General features: G+C 30.9%; 1 protein-coding gene across 4 annotated transcripts in view; it reads right to left on the bottom strand.

The window, feature by feature from the left end:
- Positions 1 to 18,820, bottom strand: part of LOC129802485 (arginine kinase 1) — a 35,828-nt gene extending 17,008 nt beyond the window's left edge. The window contains exons 1-3 of one of the 4 annotated variants that reach the window (XM_055848359.1): positions 18,507 to 18,820; positions 17,576 to 17,661; positions 9,272 to 9,856 (exon numbers count right to left, since the gene is read on the bottom strand). In XM_055848359.1, coding sequence (XP_055704334.1) covers positions 9,272 to 9,856; positions 17,576 to 17,619 — 629 coding nt within the window. In that variant the 5' untranslated portion in view covers positions 17,620 to 17,661; positions 18,507 to 18,820. Of the gene's footprint in view, positions 1 to 563; positions 838 to 9,271; positions 9,857 to 17,575; positions 17,662 to 18,506 lie in introns of those variants that run through there. The other 3 variants (XM_055848375.1, XM_055848360.1, XM_055848376.1) reach the window with 3 other exon arrangements.
- Between the last annotated feature and the right edge of the window lie 55 nt (positions 18,821 to 18,875).

Raw genomic sequence — 18,875 nt, 5'->3', positions numbered from 1 at the left:
TTTGTAGTGCAATTTATTAATTTGCAATTGAACACAGTGCCTCTAACACATTTGCAGTCAGGGAATTGTTACGAAATCACTTCGCGCGGGTTTTCAAGTATATGATTTCAGTGTCTAATGCAGGTTTACTATTGCATTTAAAAAAGTGCATCGCTGTCTCTCGTTGCCTTGACCGGAAATTAAATAAAATTCACATTGTTTCGATGCTAAGAATGCTGAAGATTTTTTTATGCAGCAAATTTTTCTGATATTGATGCAATTTTTCTTCCAGCATTTTTTTGCACATTTTATTTAAATTGTGATTCTAAATGCTAAATCTATATCATTGATAAATTTGCTGATTAGACTGCATTGGTGTTACAATAAATTGAAACTTGAGATATCTGGCTCAACAACAAAAAAAAATCACATGAATGCCTTACATTTTCAAACTAATTGCTGATAAAATTCCATCTCTGATTCACACTTTCAAATACCCAAGATGATAAAATTAAATAATAAATTTCACTTCAATACAATTTCATCCGCAGTTGATAGTGTAAGATAACTTTGAACTAGCTTACCAAAATCCTCATCGAATAAACTCATTTTCTTTGCAATGAAACTTACAGGAATTTTTCTTTTAATTTTTTTTGCAATAAAATCTCAATTATTTTATCTAAATTGCAAGTGTTGGAAGAGATAATTGCTGTCTTGCGGAAATTCCAAGAATTTTTCACCCGTTGGAAAATTATTTTTCACCTCACCTTCTAAGCTCTTGCTAATAACGACCGAAGAAATCAACTTTCAACTAAATAGTGACTCTGATATTCAGCCTCGACAGAGTCCCAAGTGCGGATCTACCAGCTTTTCGCTCGCCAGCGCCACGGAGTGGAAACCGACGAACGCCCCACCACCCAGAATCATCATCAAGAATGGTTAAATGTGCTATCGGGCTGGGTATTCGGGCGACGGGGAGGTATTTGGCGGGTAACTTCGGTGATCTGACGTCACGCGCCAAGTGAGGAAAATTCTGTCTTTTGGTCCACTCGCAGGATTTCCCGACAACCATCCTCTGAGCCCTAATGCATTTTCCCACCCCTTTCCCCTGGTGAAAATGCACCTCTAGGACACATTTTCATAGGGCATGCCTTGCACTTCTATACTGAAAAGTTATAGCTCATAAGCCTTCATGTGTGAGCGATGTTAATTGAATGCGATCGTGAACATAAATTTCAATTGAACACAATTAAGTCAATTCATCTGTCTCAGGCAAACATACTTGAATCTCTCGTTTCGATGGGGGATTTGCTGACGAGTTAAATTCTCAGGCATTTTGAGAGAATTTGATTCTCAAATTCATAGAGAATTTTCCCTAAAAAAAAGGATCACTTGCCAAAATGTGTCATAGTTTGTGACATAAATTAATTTTCTTTATCTTCCTCTTGTCTCTTAATGTCTCAGAAGAATTCTTATTTCTCAGGACATAATGCCAAAATCATCGTTATTTTCTGTGAAATATGAACCTATTCAATATGACCAATGTATATCATAGCTCAAACTCGCTTTAAGAAATATTAAGAAGCAGCATAGTGTAAGCAAACCAAATGTAGCCCATTATACTTGAAGGTATAATTAATGATTTTTTTCTTCTGAAAGGAATATTTGTCATTTGTTGAATTCTATTGGCTAATACATTTGATTCGTGGAAATATGTTACATGGAAAATTCTATATTATTCGCAATAAAGGTAAACTAACAAGCAAATTTTCTTACAGCATTTAATCCTCATCTCAAATCTTATTCTTAAGCGAATAAGAGAAATTCTTGATAGGTAAATATTTAAATGATTTATTTTAGCCTTAGTGGATTTTTAATATTTTCCAAAAAAAATAATGTCATATCTTTTAAATCTTTAAATTAAGCTGCAAAAAAAAAACTTTTAATGACTGCGCTAAATTTTGAATTTTTGTAATTTTAAGTGTTAGTAGGAACCTTTAAATAATATTTGAATCGGTGGCAGCCAAAATCCCGAAAGCCAAAATCCCGAATGTTCGAAATCTTGAAAGGGATGAAATTATATGGAGGAAAATGTTTAGAATAATTTCCTAAGACAAAGAAGATTCGGTATTTTGGCCCATTCGGAATTTTGGCTTTCGGGATTTTGGCGTTCGGGATTTTGGCTTTCAGGATTTTGGCTTTCGGGATTCTGACCGGGACCCATTTGAATATTGAAAGTTTTAGATTTTTTATAGTATAAAGGTTCATAAGCCTTAAAATCAAAATAGGAAATCTTTTTTTTCGAAGCCTGTCCTCTATTGTTCTATAAATTTAAAAAGACGTAAACAATCTCTGCATGGCTGATCCTCGAAAATATTTGTCTGTAAAATTTGATAGTAAAAATTTATCCCAAACAGTCATACACTGAAGGCTTAGGATCAACGATTAAAAGTGATAAATTTTCTTTACCTAATCCTCTTCTGCCAAATTTTTCAGGCTAAATATTTTCGAAAATCAGCCTGAGTGTATTTGGAATTTGGAAATTAAATGTTAAATATTTTATCAATCATTAAATGTTGATTCGTATTCTCTGTTAATTACGTTTAACTTTAAAGTGTAAAATTTCTTATGTCCTTTAAACAGAAATTTTCGAAGTATCATAATAAGTAAGCAATGATTGAAATGTCCATTATCTTTAATTTTCCTTTTCTTTTAAAACTAGTTCAGAAGACCTTTCAATTTTTTAAATACAGACTGAGAAGGCAATCCTCTTAATTCTAAGAAAAATCTTTAACTTTCTAAAATCTTTTGAAATCAACTCCTCGAACTCTGAGATAAAGAAAGCTTAAAGACTTAACCTGAAATTGGTACCTAAATTTAGTTTAAATATTTCTAATTCTGAGTTAAACGGCTACTGACGCCTCATCCATTTCAATCTTACTTTGAAATTTTCTGTATATAATAGCAAAAGTTTCAAAAAGTCTTCGGGATCAACTTGAATATCAAAGAAAAGCTTCATTATTGTGGAGTTTGTAACATTTTAATTTAAATAATTATATGATAAAATAAATAAAATGACACTTTAAAATTCAAAATTTTTACCGTAAAAACGAATAATGTTTTAAATATTATAAAGATTTAATACTTTAAAATTATATCAAAGTTAAGAAGTAAAACATTAGGAATTACTTCATATTCCTCAATAAAGATCTTTAATTTAGAATTGTCAGATTCCTTCAAGTCCTTTTTAAGCTTAACGAAAACAGTACGAAAGACTCTTAATACTTTACTGAAAATTTTAAAGTGAACTTGCAATATGAACTTCGAATAGCAAATCTTTAATCTTATTACTAAATATTCAACTAATTAACTGTAAGTTTTTTATATCTAGAAATATTAATCTTAATTTTTTGGGCTTTCTTTATCTCAAAATTGAAGAGCTATTTATGGTTTAAGTATCGGACAGGCAGCCCGTAAGAAAACACTTTAGTCAAAATTGAGCCAAACATGGACAAGGAAACGTTATGATAATATTGGATTGTCTAACTAAGGTATAGGACAACTTAATTATTTTTCGATTTCGAGCAAAATATTTTGAAGAAACCAATAAGCAATGAAATTTCGATATAACTTCATTCTTGTAAAATAAAATGTTAAAAGCCGTAGTTGAAATCTACCGCCTCTCCTATTTATAAATTCTTTATCTTTATAGCCTCTACAGACTAGATAAATGTATGTCCATATTTCAGAGTTTTTCGAACTTAAGCATATGCAATTGAAAGTATAAAGGCTATTAGGCCTTTTCTAAACGGTTAGCCGTTTTAGACTGAAAAAAGATTAATTATTTATTTAAAAAATGAAAAAAAACTTGCAAGATTCATAAATTCTAAGTGTAGAAAATATTTTCTACTCTATCCTTTTCCTCTTACTTAAAAAAAAAAGTTTAACAACACTATATTATTCTGACGAATATTTCATTTCATAAATACGTATTTAATATTTATTAATGTAACTAATTATACTAATTAATAAATAAATAGAAAAAGCACATAAAAATTTTAAACTCCAAATCCGAATATCTCAATATGTATTTTAGAATAAATCGAATGCAAAAGTTTAAATTCTATACCCACAATCCTATAATACAATAAATGTGAAGAGAACCAATATAAGCCAAATGAAAACGATTCCTTTTAATATAATTTTTTATTTATTCCAGAGTTTTATATTTTGTTATTGAATTTAAATTTGAAACTTTTATATTTTTTGATTTTATTTTTATTTTGTCAAATTTAATTGAATGTTACTTTTGCTTTCGTAAGAATTACGAAATGGCTTTACTTATTCCCAAATCTTATTATGCAGTAATTTTTTTTCTAATTAAAGTTTTGGTTTTCTGTAAGGTAAACTCCGTAGATTTATATTTTATTTTTAACAGATTCAATTCTCGATTTTTCTTTATAATTTATTATTGCGCAAAAGCATTCAACACAAGCCATTAAACGAATTGAAATATATAATCATTTTAAATAGGTGTGCGATTTTTTAATTAAAATTGATAACAAAATTATTACATTGTCAAGTTTGCATCGTACCCACATCAGATACCTATGGCATTGAGGCATTTAGCTCAGTGCAAATGTAAATAAATTTGGATTACCCAGTAATCTTTCTGTTTTGTTGCTGGAGGAAAATTATCGCACATCACAGGTGAATGTGGTAGGAATCACATGGGAGAAGTCTATAAATCTCTCACATGATATTTCCTCGAAAGGTATTATCAATAAAACAGAAGAAATTGATCTGATAAATGTTTTACTTCCACCACTATATTGCTTCACGTGGATGATAAAGATATAATGTCTTTAAGGCTGAATCAGAAAAAAATCTATCAAGAGGCGGAATATGGAAAATTTTTAGAGTCTTCGGTGAAACGGTGGATTTTTCTAGTATTTGAGAAAAATTCCTGAATGTGAAGTAGAAAATGAATGCCTGAAGCCACTGAAAATTTATTCTTATCAAGTTGTGTGTATAATGTGATAGAAATTGAAGACAGCATGAAATGTTGTTGGATGTTAGATGCTTGGATGGGATATAAAACAAGGGAAAGAGACAGCGATTACAAGAGTGAAAATATATTATTTTTAGCTTGCACAGGAATTGCCCAGTCCAACAGTTTCGAAATAGTTTTCAGTTCTTGGATGTATTTTCGATGTGAAAGAAAAGAAGAGAAAGTCACTGTGCCTTATACTATGTGGCTATATCTTGTTGAAGAAAAGGAGATGGGATTAAAAATAAATATGTTGAAGTATAAGAAAAAAAAGAATATTCACGGAGAGAACAGCCAGAGAGGGATAAAAGATAAATTTTAGAGAAAAACATTAATTTCCACCGAAGCTGCAGTTCATTAAATTTCTTTGGCTTATTCTTTTCTTTGCACAAATAAATTTGTGTGAAAGTGAAGAAAACAGTATGAAGATGGTTCAGAAATAGATTTTCCTCAAGTTATCTCATATGCCTTTGACTTTTCACTCCTTTAGAAGTCAAGGAGGTTTTCATGTAAGTGGCTCAAAATAACCATTTCTAATTGTTGGAAAAGCTTCATTTCTCATATTCTCTTAATTTTCCTCTAATGCTGTCCAATTTACATTTATTCTCACCCATCCTCATCATCTTGCAACAGTTAGAGCCTGGCATGAAAACCAATAAATCTATTTATTATTGCTACTTCATTCTCAAATGCCTAAACTGATATATACAATTTATTCGTGGCTCGTCAAAAATAAATAAACACAAAACCGTTTTGGATCTTCAAATGAAAATTGAAAACGATGCATGAAAATGACACACAGATTTGATAAATACATAGATTTATGGATATCTTATATTTTAAATATATATAATATTAAAACTATTATAACAATAAATGCGCAAGCACTTTGGAGAGGGATCAAAAGCATTGTAATTATGTAGAAATATGTACAATATGTAATATAATTATTTTAAAATTTTTATAATAAAATATTTTTCGTAACTTAGCAATGCAGTTAATGCTAGTTTCTCTCTCTTAAAGTTTTGCAATCCACTTGTAAAAACTAAAAGCTTTGCAAGTAGTTTTAATTAATCCGAAACTTTATTTCAAGAAATCAATATTTTAGAATTTATTTGCTTGTTGATATGCAGAAACTTCGGAAAATCCGAGGACCTGTATTTGTTTAAAAAGTGAATCAAAACTGTCTCAAAAGCAAAATTAACACAGTTTTTTTCTACTTATTTCGCCAAGAGAATTCTTTTGCAAATTTACATGTCAAATTATAAAAAAAAGATGTTGGTTATAATCGTTATAATCGAATAAAATAGATTCGCAGAATTGTTCGAAAGTCAAACATCTTTACATCGTTTACAACAAATCGAAACTAATACACTGAGAGAGAAATCCGAAAAAGTCAAAATAACATTCCAGAAATGTTAATTTTACCCTGCAGTATTCATCCGAAATCGGTATAAATATTACCCTTATTAGGTGAATTATGGGTTAAAGTTACACTTTTTCATGTTGATTTTACCCTCAAAAGGTGTAAAATTATCATTAAAAAATTTTGATATATTTTTACACCTGAAAAGTGTTAAAGTTATGACGAAAAAAAGTTAATCGTAGCCTCTTTTTTTTCTCAGTGTACAATTAAAATAAGAAATACGGAGGGACTACTTTGTGTAGTGAGACTACAATAAAAATACGATTTTTTCGTCTATTTCTAAAGGAAGCTGGTCTTTACCATAATTTAATTTAGAGTTTAAATACAGTATTGTCTTCTCTATCTAAATTAATATTACATTAAAGCCCAGTGTCCTTTGGAAATATGCGAAAATTGTATATCAATGTAGTCCCACACCTTAAAGTAGCCTCACCTTTCCATATGCTCAGTAAAACTCCTTAAATTTTGATCTTCAAGATCTCGGAATTATTTAAGGCCATTTTCATATATCTGACCAAAATATCGCCTTATGTAAACGTAAAATTTCCTTTATGATACGATTTTATTTATTTTCTTGCCATTCAAGAAACAATTAACCCTTTAAGGACGAATGGGACATCGGTGTCCCAAAAATAAAAATTATTTTTTCGGACTATTTAGAGGACAAGATAACTTTCTCAAAAAAAATGTTTTTGTTTTTGGGACACCGGTGTCCCACTCGTCCTTAAAGGGTTAACTAACTTTAGCAGGTGTAAAAAAGAATGATGTGCTAATTTTCGCATTTTCTAAATTAAATCAACATTATTTCAAAAATTAAATAAGTAAATCAATAAAGAAACAATAAAAAGAAATGGATAGAATTTAGGGAAAATGGTACTTTCTTATGGTTGCCTAATTGTCATTGAATGGTTAAGAGCAACATACCCTTAAGGGGTTACGTGGGTTCCGCTGACTAAAAAAAAATAGCTTATTTCCTGGACATTTTGAATGAAGGTACAACATTTTAGCTAAATTTTCTGAAATTTTCATTTCAAAATTTTTAAAATTCAGCCGCTGGGACCTGAGTTTTGGAAAAAGTTTTTGAAAAAAAAATCTTTTTTTTTGTGGTCAAGATTTCTCAGAGTCAATTCATCTGACGTCAAATATCTAACCTCGATCACAATCTATTGCAAGCCAAAACGTGGTGTACAATTTGACTAAAATTATATTTTTTTGTATAAAATTCTACTAAAAGTCCTTTTAAAAAAAAAGGTACCATTCAACTACGAGTTTAACTCGTGAACTAACAGAAAACATTAAGTTTTTTGACGTCAGATGAATAGACTCTCAGAAATCTTGTCCACGGAAAAGTATGTTTTTCTTTTTCAAAATCTTATTACGAAAATCAGGTCTGCACGGCTGAATTTTTAAATTTTTGAAATAAAAATATCAAAAAATATAGTTTAAATGTTGTATTAAAAAATAGAAAAAATATGCTATTTTCCAGTCTCTGTGACCCCTAAAGGTCTTTGAACTAAAAACTTTTAAACCCGTCCTCATGCAATTCTAATTTCTAAAAAAAAAAGAAATAAAACGTATTGAAATATATTCACTTATGAAGAGAGGGGTCACTAAGGACCAAAATACGATATCTCTTACTGGCTGATATTCAGAATGAGAACAAACTTAGATTCGCAGGTTTTCCTGGGTTTTGAGAGAAGCAACTATCCATTCTATAAGACCCAGAACACGGAGCTCTTCCAAATCTGTTACATTCTCCACACGAATGCTTTCTTTTCGATTTTGTTCTGATAAAGGAGAACTGACTCGTAAATTTCAAATTATGACCTTTGTAATTTTTATAGAAGAAATAACTTCTATAACTTACCCTGTCTTTAAGCTCAAGCAATAACAATAAACGAATACAGTAAATTTATTAAACTCAGAGGAAATTGTACCCCTTTTACCCTTATTTTATGATTTCAAACCAACATTTCCTAAGTAAGATCCTGTTGTTAAATCCTAACGTTGAGAATTCTATGCAATCTGAAATAAATTCTTGGCGAAATAAGTACATAATGTTACAACCTTTAAAATAAATTTAACCGTAAAAAATTAAGGAAACTTCTCTTGTAACAATATTATGGTCATTTCGTCATTTTAGAAAATTAAGTGCACTTCTTAATTTTTTTCATACCTTAGAAAAACGAATTGAAATTTTATCTAAAAAATTTGGTAGGAAGACTTTATTTAAACTCTGTTTGGCAAAGATCGTGTGTCTGGCAAGCACATAGTTTAGACTTGCAATTCATGCCCTTCACACAAGGATTTTTACAAACATCCGAAGTGCACGTTTCAACGATATTTAAGCTCTTGAAAATATCTAACATTTTCCCGTGCCACACGTCAATTGATCTTTTCATTCGATAATTCTCTAGCATATTTTAATCATCACGTAGGTGATACCATTTTGTCTGCCAAATAACCATTTCTTCCTATATGATTGACAAGGATAGTGGCACCCGTTATTGAACCCAGCATCCATTCTATTTTATGCTATTATTTATTTGTTTTAACTTAAGAAATTAAGTATTTTTTAATAAATTTTTTATTTGTTGCAGGTTTGCTGGATAAAAATATGGTGCGATAAGGTAACAATAAAGGAGTACCTCTACCCTTACTTCAGTATTCTTAATGACTGTACAAGGATAACAAATTCAAAATTCCAGACGAAATTTTGAAATAAGGAAGGATAAATTAAATTTGTGAGACACAAAACAAAACAAAAACAAAAGTACAGTAGTTTCTTTTAAGGACGTTTCACGGTCTTCGGATACCTTTTAGTAGCGGGTTCAACCCTTGTTTTCGTAGTCGATTCCTCCACTAAGAAGGCTGAAGTAGCATCCTTGGGAGATTTTGCCTTTCCTGCGAGATTTCCATTCTTCACAGGACTTGGGCTGGGAGACTTTGAGGGAGTCGTTGGAGTCGTGGGAGTTGTTGGGGTCTTGGGTGTTTCTTTGGGTTTCGGCGAAACCTGACGAACACCACCAGCTCCATTGATTACATCGGGTTTCTTTTTGGCATCATCTTTCTCAGGGATCTCATAAGTCTTAATTAATTCTTGTGTTTCCGGGGATTCAGGCTGTTTAACGGTTGGTGTAGATGGTCCTCCGTTATTTTTTGACTGTTGAGGCGTCTTTGGCACAATCTTTGGGGATTCTGGTTTCTTCACAGGTTCAACCTTTGTGGGTTCTGGCTTCTTCTCAGGCTCAGCCTTCTTCTCAGGTTGTGGCTTCTTTTCGGGTTCTTTGGGCTTCACAACCTCATCACGTTTAACTTCAGGCTTTATTGGTTCCGGTTTTGTAGGGATTGTCACATCGCTCTTTTGACTTGAAAATAGCGAGGGATATCCAAGACGTTTTCTGAGAGAGGATCAAACCAAAAAAAAAAAAAAGAAAACAAAATCAAACTTAGGAAAAAATCAAAAATAAAACGGAAACCAAAAGAAATAAAGTTTTTTTTGGTAAAGAAAATTGCATAAGATGGATTATTAAACTCAGAAGTTTGGAGATGATTGATGGAAGTTTACAGATGGTTTCTTTTTTCTTTCTTTGTGGTGTTATGCAATCCCACTGACATACGACAAAGACGTGCGTCTTTCGGACTCCCACTTGGCTTCCGGCCAGGAGCAAGCCGGACGCCTACGTACTACGCAAAAAACACGCATTTTTCACAAGATTCCTTCTAATCTTTTTTTTGCTCTTTTGTTGGCCAAATCCAATAACTATGGAAATTTCTGTCAACGGAAATAATCACGAGATTTGTCTCATTTTTGTCACATCTATAACCCTTCCATTGGCATTGTATTCTCTCCTGCTCCCTGTTTTGTTCAATAGCCCAAATTGCAAAGTATTGAAAGCAAGACCACATTAATAGCGAACTTGAGAGCATTTGCATCTCAATGGCCAGATGGAAGCATTCCAATTGGATTTTTCACAGCTCCAATTTCTGCTTCTATTTCTCTCAATTACACATACGATTGAAGTAATTTTATATAAAATGGGATCATTGAAGCTCCTAACACTCCTCTGAATCTCACCCAGAATATTCATGTAAATACAAATTAAAAATAAAATTTGCCTAGCATTTGGCAGTGATCGTGAAAAATTCTACAAGGCCAATGTTGAGGTTTTCGTTCATTTATTTTTATTTTTCTAATGATACTTTTGTGAATTATTGCCCCTTTCATCCCAGTTAAAGAATGATTCCTCTACAAACAAACAAACATAACAATATTTCTGCTAGAATATCTTTTCTCAACCAATATTTTCCATTTGGCAATAAAATTATGGGAGTGTCCCAGTGTTGCATGTTGAGAAAAATTTTCTTCAACATTGCGTTGATAAGAAATCGATATAATATTTTTTTCGCTAGCATCAAGTCTGGAGGTCTACGTGAATAGATTAAATTGTTTTTTTTTACCTCAGTCTCTATTTCTAAACGAAATTTTCTATCGCAACTTGAAGACTGTCCGATAAGATCTGTAACCTATGTGATAATTTTTCAGCTAATTTCTCCGGCATATATCCACCCTCACACCAATTCAATCAATATCCTCCTGTAAAGCAGCTCTTTCTCTAATCACAAAAGACCCAGAAATGTGCTAAAAAGCAAATATTCTGCGAAAATTAGTAGTGGCAAAACATCTTCATTTGCTCTTTTATCACCAGAACTGACCTATGCTCAAAGATTCTTACTAAATACCCCGCGATTAATTAGGTAATAAATGGTGCACGAAGAGATTTTTATCGATGTAGAGATTTATTAGCAAGAAAGCGCTAAATTCGCACTGACTTGCGAGAAATGTTAAAATTTCTTGGCAATACTATTATATTTATGTTAACTTTTATATAGATTATATTATATATTATTTTAACTGGATTAGTGTATTCTTTAAATTATTTTTCTTAGTAATGTATATAATCCTCTGGTTTCAAATAAGAGAAACACAGGATAGTGTCAATGAAAATCGAAATTGTAAAAAAAAAGTTATTTCTTCTCCATGAAAATAATTGTAAAGGTGTCTACGGCGTTATCACACTTGCACATTAAAATTTTAATGTGATTCACATTAATTGTCGCTTGTGAGTGTCCAAATATGTTATTTGTGTCTTTGAGTCACTTAATATTTGGGGTTTTTCTATTTATTGATAAAGAAGTGGACTTGGCCTGGAAAAATAAGTTTAAATTTACCTAAAGCATAAATATTTTTCACATTAAAAAATTAAAGAGAAAATCGCATTAATTTTTCGCATTAATGCTATAAATCAATTTATATCAAATTTTGCGGGCCAAGTCTACCTTTTTATGTAGATCATGTAGATCAAATTTTGAATATAAAATGATTGAAACACACAAATTACACATTTGGACTTTCACCAGCGACAATTAATGTGAATCATATTAAAATTTTAATGTGCAAGTGTGATAACACAGTAAAATACAATAAATTGTACTCCAATATGAATAAGTCAAATATATTTATCATGTCTTTTTAAGAAACATATTAAATTTATAAAACAAAGAGTGAGTCCTATGGCTATTAATGACAAATCATGATGCAAACGAATGTATCCTTTACTTAAAAATAAAATGTAATTTATAATTTTAAAAATAAAATGTAATAATTTAGCAAAATTTGACATTTAATCCTGTGTTTTATCTTTCTGAAAACAATTTCAAAATCGAATACAAAATTCATACTCGAAACCTATCTTTATGACTTCGCACCTTTTTTTAGATCAAGAAAATTTCATAAATCAAAAATCATATCTCTTTCTTTCTCAAAGGTTCCGCAGGTTCCGCATGTCTCCCATTCTTTCCCTCTTTTCTTCTACTTCTTTTATTGAACGTAAAATCAAATTAAATTTAGTTCAGCAAAATTTTGAGTTCTAATGGCTCCAGCACACCTTTATTTAGATCAGAAAAATTACATGAAGTCGAAATTCGCATCCCTTTCTTTCTCGCATGTTTTGTATATGACTATCTCATTCTCTCGGATACCAAATTCGATTGAGCTAAATTGAATTTGGTGTGATGTTTAGAAGAAGAAGAAGAGTGCAAGAGACTGAGATAGACATATGCAAAGCATGTTAGAAAAAAGGGATTCGAAATTGGACTTCATGAAATTTTCCTGATCTAAAAGATGTGGCGGAGACATAAAGAACCTAGTAAACCTATGCAAATCTTTTGAGAAAGACAGGGAGTCAAAATTTGATTCCAAAAAATTTTCCTGACCTAAAAAGTATGCCTGAACCATTATTCATTAAATTCAAATTACTGAAAGTTAAAAGAATATTCATTTTATAGAACCTCCAAATTTATTGTTTATCATAAAATTACAATAATGAAAAAGATAAACTTTTCGTCAAAAAAAATTTACCTTTGAAGTTGGAGCAATCAAAAAGTTTTATTGAAATGTAGATTATGCTTGGGTGACATAAAACTATTTTTTTTTTAAAAAAAAAACCTTGAAAACACCTTTAAAACAATTCAAAAATTTTAAATCTCTTAAATAAATCTTTAATAGCATTTTGAAACAAATTTCTACTAATTCTAACCAAATTCTATTCTACTAATTTCCACTAAATAATAGTAAATCTACTAACTGTAAAAGTAAACACTCTTCTTAAACTTGCACTTTAGACTCATGGTTCAGTTCAAACTAAATCTCTCCCATAAAAGATTTAAAAACAAAAACAGATAATATTTTTAACAACTTAAAACTTAAACTGGCATTACATAAAAAAATTCACATTTATGACTATTAAAATCATTTCAAATTAACGTGAAGATTGGCATTGCATTTTTGTAATCTTTTCAAAAAAGAATTTACAAAACAAAAGTAATTATTATAGGTCTTTAGAAATTAAATAAAACGTAAGACAAAGATTACTTAACTTAAACCATTTTCGTTCGGTCTTTAATATGTTTAAGGAATAAAATCAATTCTTAATAAAAATTATGAAATTATTTCGGAATAGTATAATAACTACCATTAACCTTTCAATATAATGAAATGTTGTACAAAAGTTTTTTTTTATTTATTTACTTTACAATTAAATATTTAAAAAAAAAATCTTGTATCTTGGATTTAAAAAAAAAACAGTAGAGGAAAGTACTCGCCCTTCGAACGTTCATACCTTCGAATAATGTGAATTTCCTTTGTTTTTCGCAGAAGATTTACATTAAATTATCACGGTATTATCAACAATTGATGATAAGCTAACTAATATTTAATAGAAATGTGTAAGTCTCTTAGGAAAACTAAAAAAAATTCACATTATTCGAAGGCATGAACGTTCGAAGGGAGAGTACTTTCCCCTAACCTTATAACTTTGCCTTTTCTTTTGGAAAATAAAATCTCGTCAGTCGACAATTCATTTAAAGATTTAAAACCAATATTCAGTATAAAATCGAGCTCAAAGCATTAACCATTCTATAATTAAATATTTAATATATTGCTTTTCAGGGCTTTTCAGATATAGAATGGGAACTTTTTTATATCATCCTCATGCGACCAAACCTATTGCTGAAATTAAATATTAAATTCAACTAAGTTTGTCAGTTTGGTCAAAAAAGGATAATTAAAAAAAAGTACCCAATCGATACCTACTCAGTCCCAAAAATTACTCCCTCTGGCCCAAAAGAAGTCATACGTTTGGGAAAATTTTTTATCGTTTTTTATATTATATAAATGCCTCATATACAGTAGCGACAATATAAATAGCACAGTTTCGGATACTGATATGCCTTATTTTTTTAGAAAATGATGCATTTAAATGACGAACTTAATAATAATAATAATAATAATTAATAATAATAATAATAATAATAAAAACTGAAAGTTCTATCAATAAATTTAGTACTGTAAAAAAAATTAATAAGGCACATATTAAGGAGCTAATTTAAAGAGCACACCCCATAAGAAGTGATGATTTTCGGTTTCTACAGCAATTAGCAACTTACGAATTCTATTTGGAAATTAAATTTAGATTAATTAGTAAGTTAAGTAACTTTTGGAAAAAATAAGCGCTTGAAAATGAAGAATCATTAAAGAAATCAGGATTTGACACTATTCTAATGTGATAACATTTCATGTAGTATGGATACTAAAAACGGTTCCAAATAAATCATATTCGAGCGATTTATCTTACGGTCAATCTTTTTCTACAAATTCGATATGATTGAGATTATTAGATCGTTCTGGCCATTCCCGAAAGTCAATTTTGCTCTTATAGAAATCTCTTTTAAAAACTCTTGATTTGACAATATTTTTACGAAAACTCGCAAAGAGCCCCAGATAGGACGGTCTTTTCGACAGCGACCTATGCTAACGTTTTTGAAGCGAGCTAACGGTGAGTCGCCAGAACTGGGGGAGGTTAGTGCGAGAGGCCATGTCCCTTAGCTTAGAGGGACGTTGCAACCACCTAAGTAAATAAGTAAATATATTTGAGATTAGCTTGGCTAAGACTTAGAAACCAAAGATAAATTCTATTCGAGGTAAGATTGCATTGACTTGTCCAAAAATATCCTTCCAAACAAATTGGTCTATATTACCTAAGATCCCAGACCATACGCCATTCTGCAAAAAGTAACCCCATACTATAAAATTACCACCGCTTAGATTTACGCTCTTTACTGTTTTTCAAGAACAAAATTCTCGACTTTTGAGTCATGTAGTGTTTTGTTATGTCACATCCTAAGATATTAAACAGGAATACATCCACTGATAAAAATAAAAGGATCAAATTGATCCAAATTTGATCCTTTTGCAAAGGATGGATCAAGTTAAGTTATTATGATAAATGTGCATTCAAAGTTTGAAATTTGATCAATCCCTTGCAAAAGGATCAAATTTGGATCAATTTGATCCTTTAATTTTTACCAGTATCGGTTCAAAGAATATTATTCCAGAAGAACAGGTCCTACTACACATTCTAGCACACGGTCTTCAACAAAAATCAAACAACAGGTACAGTTTCGTTTGGATACTAACTCTAATACGTCTGGCAACTCTTCTAAACCGGGTATTTTACAAAATTGACTTTTAGTAATGCTCCTGGGATTTATTTTTTTCAAATATTGTCAAGAATTTTGTTCAATTTATCTTATCCTTAATTTTCGGTACTACGGCAAAAGCATTCAATTTTACTATACGAACAATGATAGAATCTTCTCTAGAATTTTTTCATTATTTCTCGAAACTTTCCAGTTTCTTTCATAATTCGTAAGTTTGATAAAAAAATGATTTGATGGTTCTCCTCCTTGAATGCAATTGATGAGAAATATCTTAGTTATCCTAAATTGTTTTAGGAAAAGCCTGTACGTGTACATGTGCACTAAAGGCTTTATTTACATGATTTTTCAGTTATCATAACTTAATTTCACGAAAATTTGTGTCATAAAGACTAAAAAAAATCAAAAAATAAGAATATGAAAAATTTCAAATTAAAAGTAATTAAGGTAAGTGTGCCAAATTCCAGCCAGCTTACAATTTCGGCCACCTTTTTTGTTTCTTGAATTTCCATGAACTTTTAAATTTTACGTACTCTAGAGATTATACAAATTATATAAAAGAATAACAAAAAATGTAGCTTCGACAAACGAGATGACGTGAAAAAGATATTGGAAGAATTTCCGAAGGGCAAGGATGAAAATGAAGGTGGCCGAAATAGGGCACCAAAGCTATGTCTATATTTTTATTCATTTTAAAATGTATTAAGAATAATTTTAGAGTAAATAGAGACGACAAACTCTTTACAAGGTTCCCAGCAACACTCTTTCAGAAGAAAGAATAAAAAAAATCAATTTGTATTTAAAATATTATATTTCAAACTTGACACTTTGACACTTGCATGCAACTATGCCGAAATTTGGCACACTTACCCTATCAACCAATATTTTCAGAGAAAATGAAAGCATGCTATTTAAATTGACTGCACGAATTATACCTAACCTCATAAAATGATAAAAACACGTGGTTTTACCAGATAAAAATTTTAAATAATTTATCATTATATAATTTACAATAGGCCTTATATTTTCTAAAATATAAAGCTCGATCCAAGTATAAAGATTGATTATGTATCATAAGAAATCAAAATAGGCAAATCGCGGAAATGTGCAATTTACAATGTCGCCATTGTATAAACATATTTTTAAGATTTTAAACAATAACAAAAGAATTCCTAGAAATCATTTCTTAGTCCACAAATTTTGCCAATCGTACAACTTCTTTTAGGAAAATTCTTGAAGGAAACATTTTTGACAAATAATGGTATACATATTTTAATTCTTTATACATTTCTACTCAAATGTGCTATGCAATGCTTCAAACACGTTCAGCTAAATATTTAATCTCATAAATTTTATTTTGGTTGTGTTCTCTAATTGGATAAAGCTTTAATAGCTTTCTAGCTCTAGCCTGTTTAGAAAATCAATGAGTCTAAAAATGAGACTAAATATTTTTCAGGTTAAGAGCATTATAAAATTAAAGTAAATTGTTTATTGAAATTTAGTTTCATTAAGAAGTAAAATAAGAAAATTTTAATTTCCCAAATTAAAATCTACATAACAAAGAGATTCTTTGGTAATATATAATATTAAAATCCTTGTCAACCTTACAAAGTTGTCATTTAAGAGGAAATTTATATGATTATCTTTAAATAGGTAGAAAATTCACCTTAGGTAAGTAAGTATTTAAGCAAATCAATATAATGAATCAGAATAACTGATGTGTGCAAACACATTGTCAAACGTTGGCCTGCTCGTGTCTATTTCCACTCTAAATACATACAATGAATTTTCCTCAGAAAATTGTTCAGCAATTACCACAATTACTAACGTCAAGGAAGTTTTTGAATAAGAAATGAGGTGTACATATTGCCGTAGACAGTGACTCCTCTTGCTTGAAAAGTTGGTACGGAGCTTTAAAGAAATAGCCTAAAAGTCGGCAATTTGCTATACCGGCTATACCTATAGAACATCCTTGATCTTGTGATCTCCGCGGGTAGCGGGAAAACTAACGATCTTGTAGAAAACTATATGGAAAAATTCTATAAAAATCCCATTAGACTTACCTTATTTCATCGATCGCAAAGGACAAATACCAAAGAGCAAACATGGCTGCTGGAACAACTGCTAAAGATGCAAAGATCAACGGTGCCTGAAATGATAACAGAGATGCAATTGCTTGAGGTTCTTGACCTGTCCAACTCAATATTGATTTTATAGTGCTAGTGGAAGATTTTTCCTCTGGTTCGTGTATTTAAAATCCTTGGCCTGATTTGAGTGTAAGTGCCGATGGAAGTCTCTTCGAGGGAGACTCAGTGACGGCAGTAATCCATTAATATTCCTCTCCCACCATTAAATCTTGCTCTCTAACCATATGATTTTACTCTCTTCTGCCCCATTAATCCGTTAACAATTTGATAAACATCAATATTGTAAAATTTAAAGCAGTATCATCATAAATTGTGTATCTTATCACGGTTTTGTTGTCGCATACTAATCTTGAAATAAAATTTTGAAGAAGTTTAATATTGCTGCAAAAGACGTGAAAATCTTTTTTTTATAAAAGGAGAAAAAAGTATTTGGTTGAAAATGTCACGGAGAGGAAAATGCCTGAACTTTCTTCGCTAGCGAACAGAATATCATTTGGACATTCGGAAAAGTTGTCGGTATACTTAAAAATAGACCCGGGACGATGATGCACGTGAAAAGACTTTTTGTTTTGTCGCACAAGAGAATCATCCATGGTTACGTCACTTTTTCCACAGCACAAATCCAATTGATTAATATTAAAGGCGTGGAAAGTGACTTTGCATTGAGGAAGTACAGGAAAAGGATCCCTATTTGTAATGTATCCTTTTGACTTTGACCTCTTGACACTTCTGCTACAAATACACACACATGGCCTTTCTACAGGAACTTCTTCATGAATTCCACCAAAAAAATAATACTAAAATGTTATGCTGGATGAGATTTTCCCCACGATAAATTAGCACAAACCTGAATTTTTCACAGAATTCTCTCTCACACCGGTTAAAGGAGGAGAATTAGTAGAAAATGAAAATGATCAAATGCTGAATGAAAATTTTTTTCTGATGAAATTTCCTTCACTCTTTTTCTTCGCACAGCATGAAAAAGATTACCACAGCACAGAGTTAAGCACACACTACCAACTCTTCACGCACTCAGACCTGACACTTTTGGACAAACTGCCCTTCCAGGAGAGAAGAAGAAAGATAGAAATGTGGAGCGCGCAACTGGCACGAATCTCACACTGAAAGCTCGCCCCTCATGAAAGCACTCCTCCACACACAACCACAATTGTGGGGAAAATGCTCTCTAAATTCTCTCACAGCAATTTCATTCTAT

This window comes from Phlebotomus papatasi, chromosome 2 (assembly GCF_024763615.1).
Source record: "Phlebotomus papatasi isolate M1 chromosome 2, Ppap_2.1, whole genome shotgun sequence".
Classification (NCBI taxonomy): Eukaryota; Metazoa; Arthropoda; class Insecta; order Diptera; family Psychodidae; genus Phlebotomus; species Phlebotomus papatasi.
This window is presented reverse-complemented; position numbering and strand designations above follow the sequence as displayed.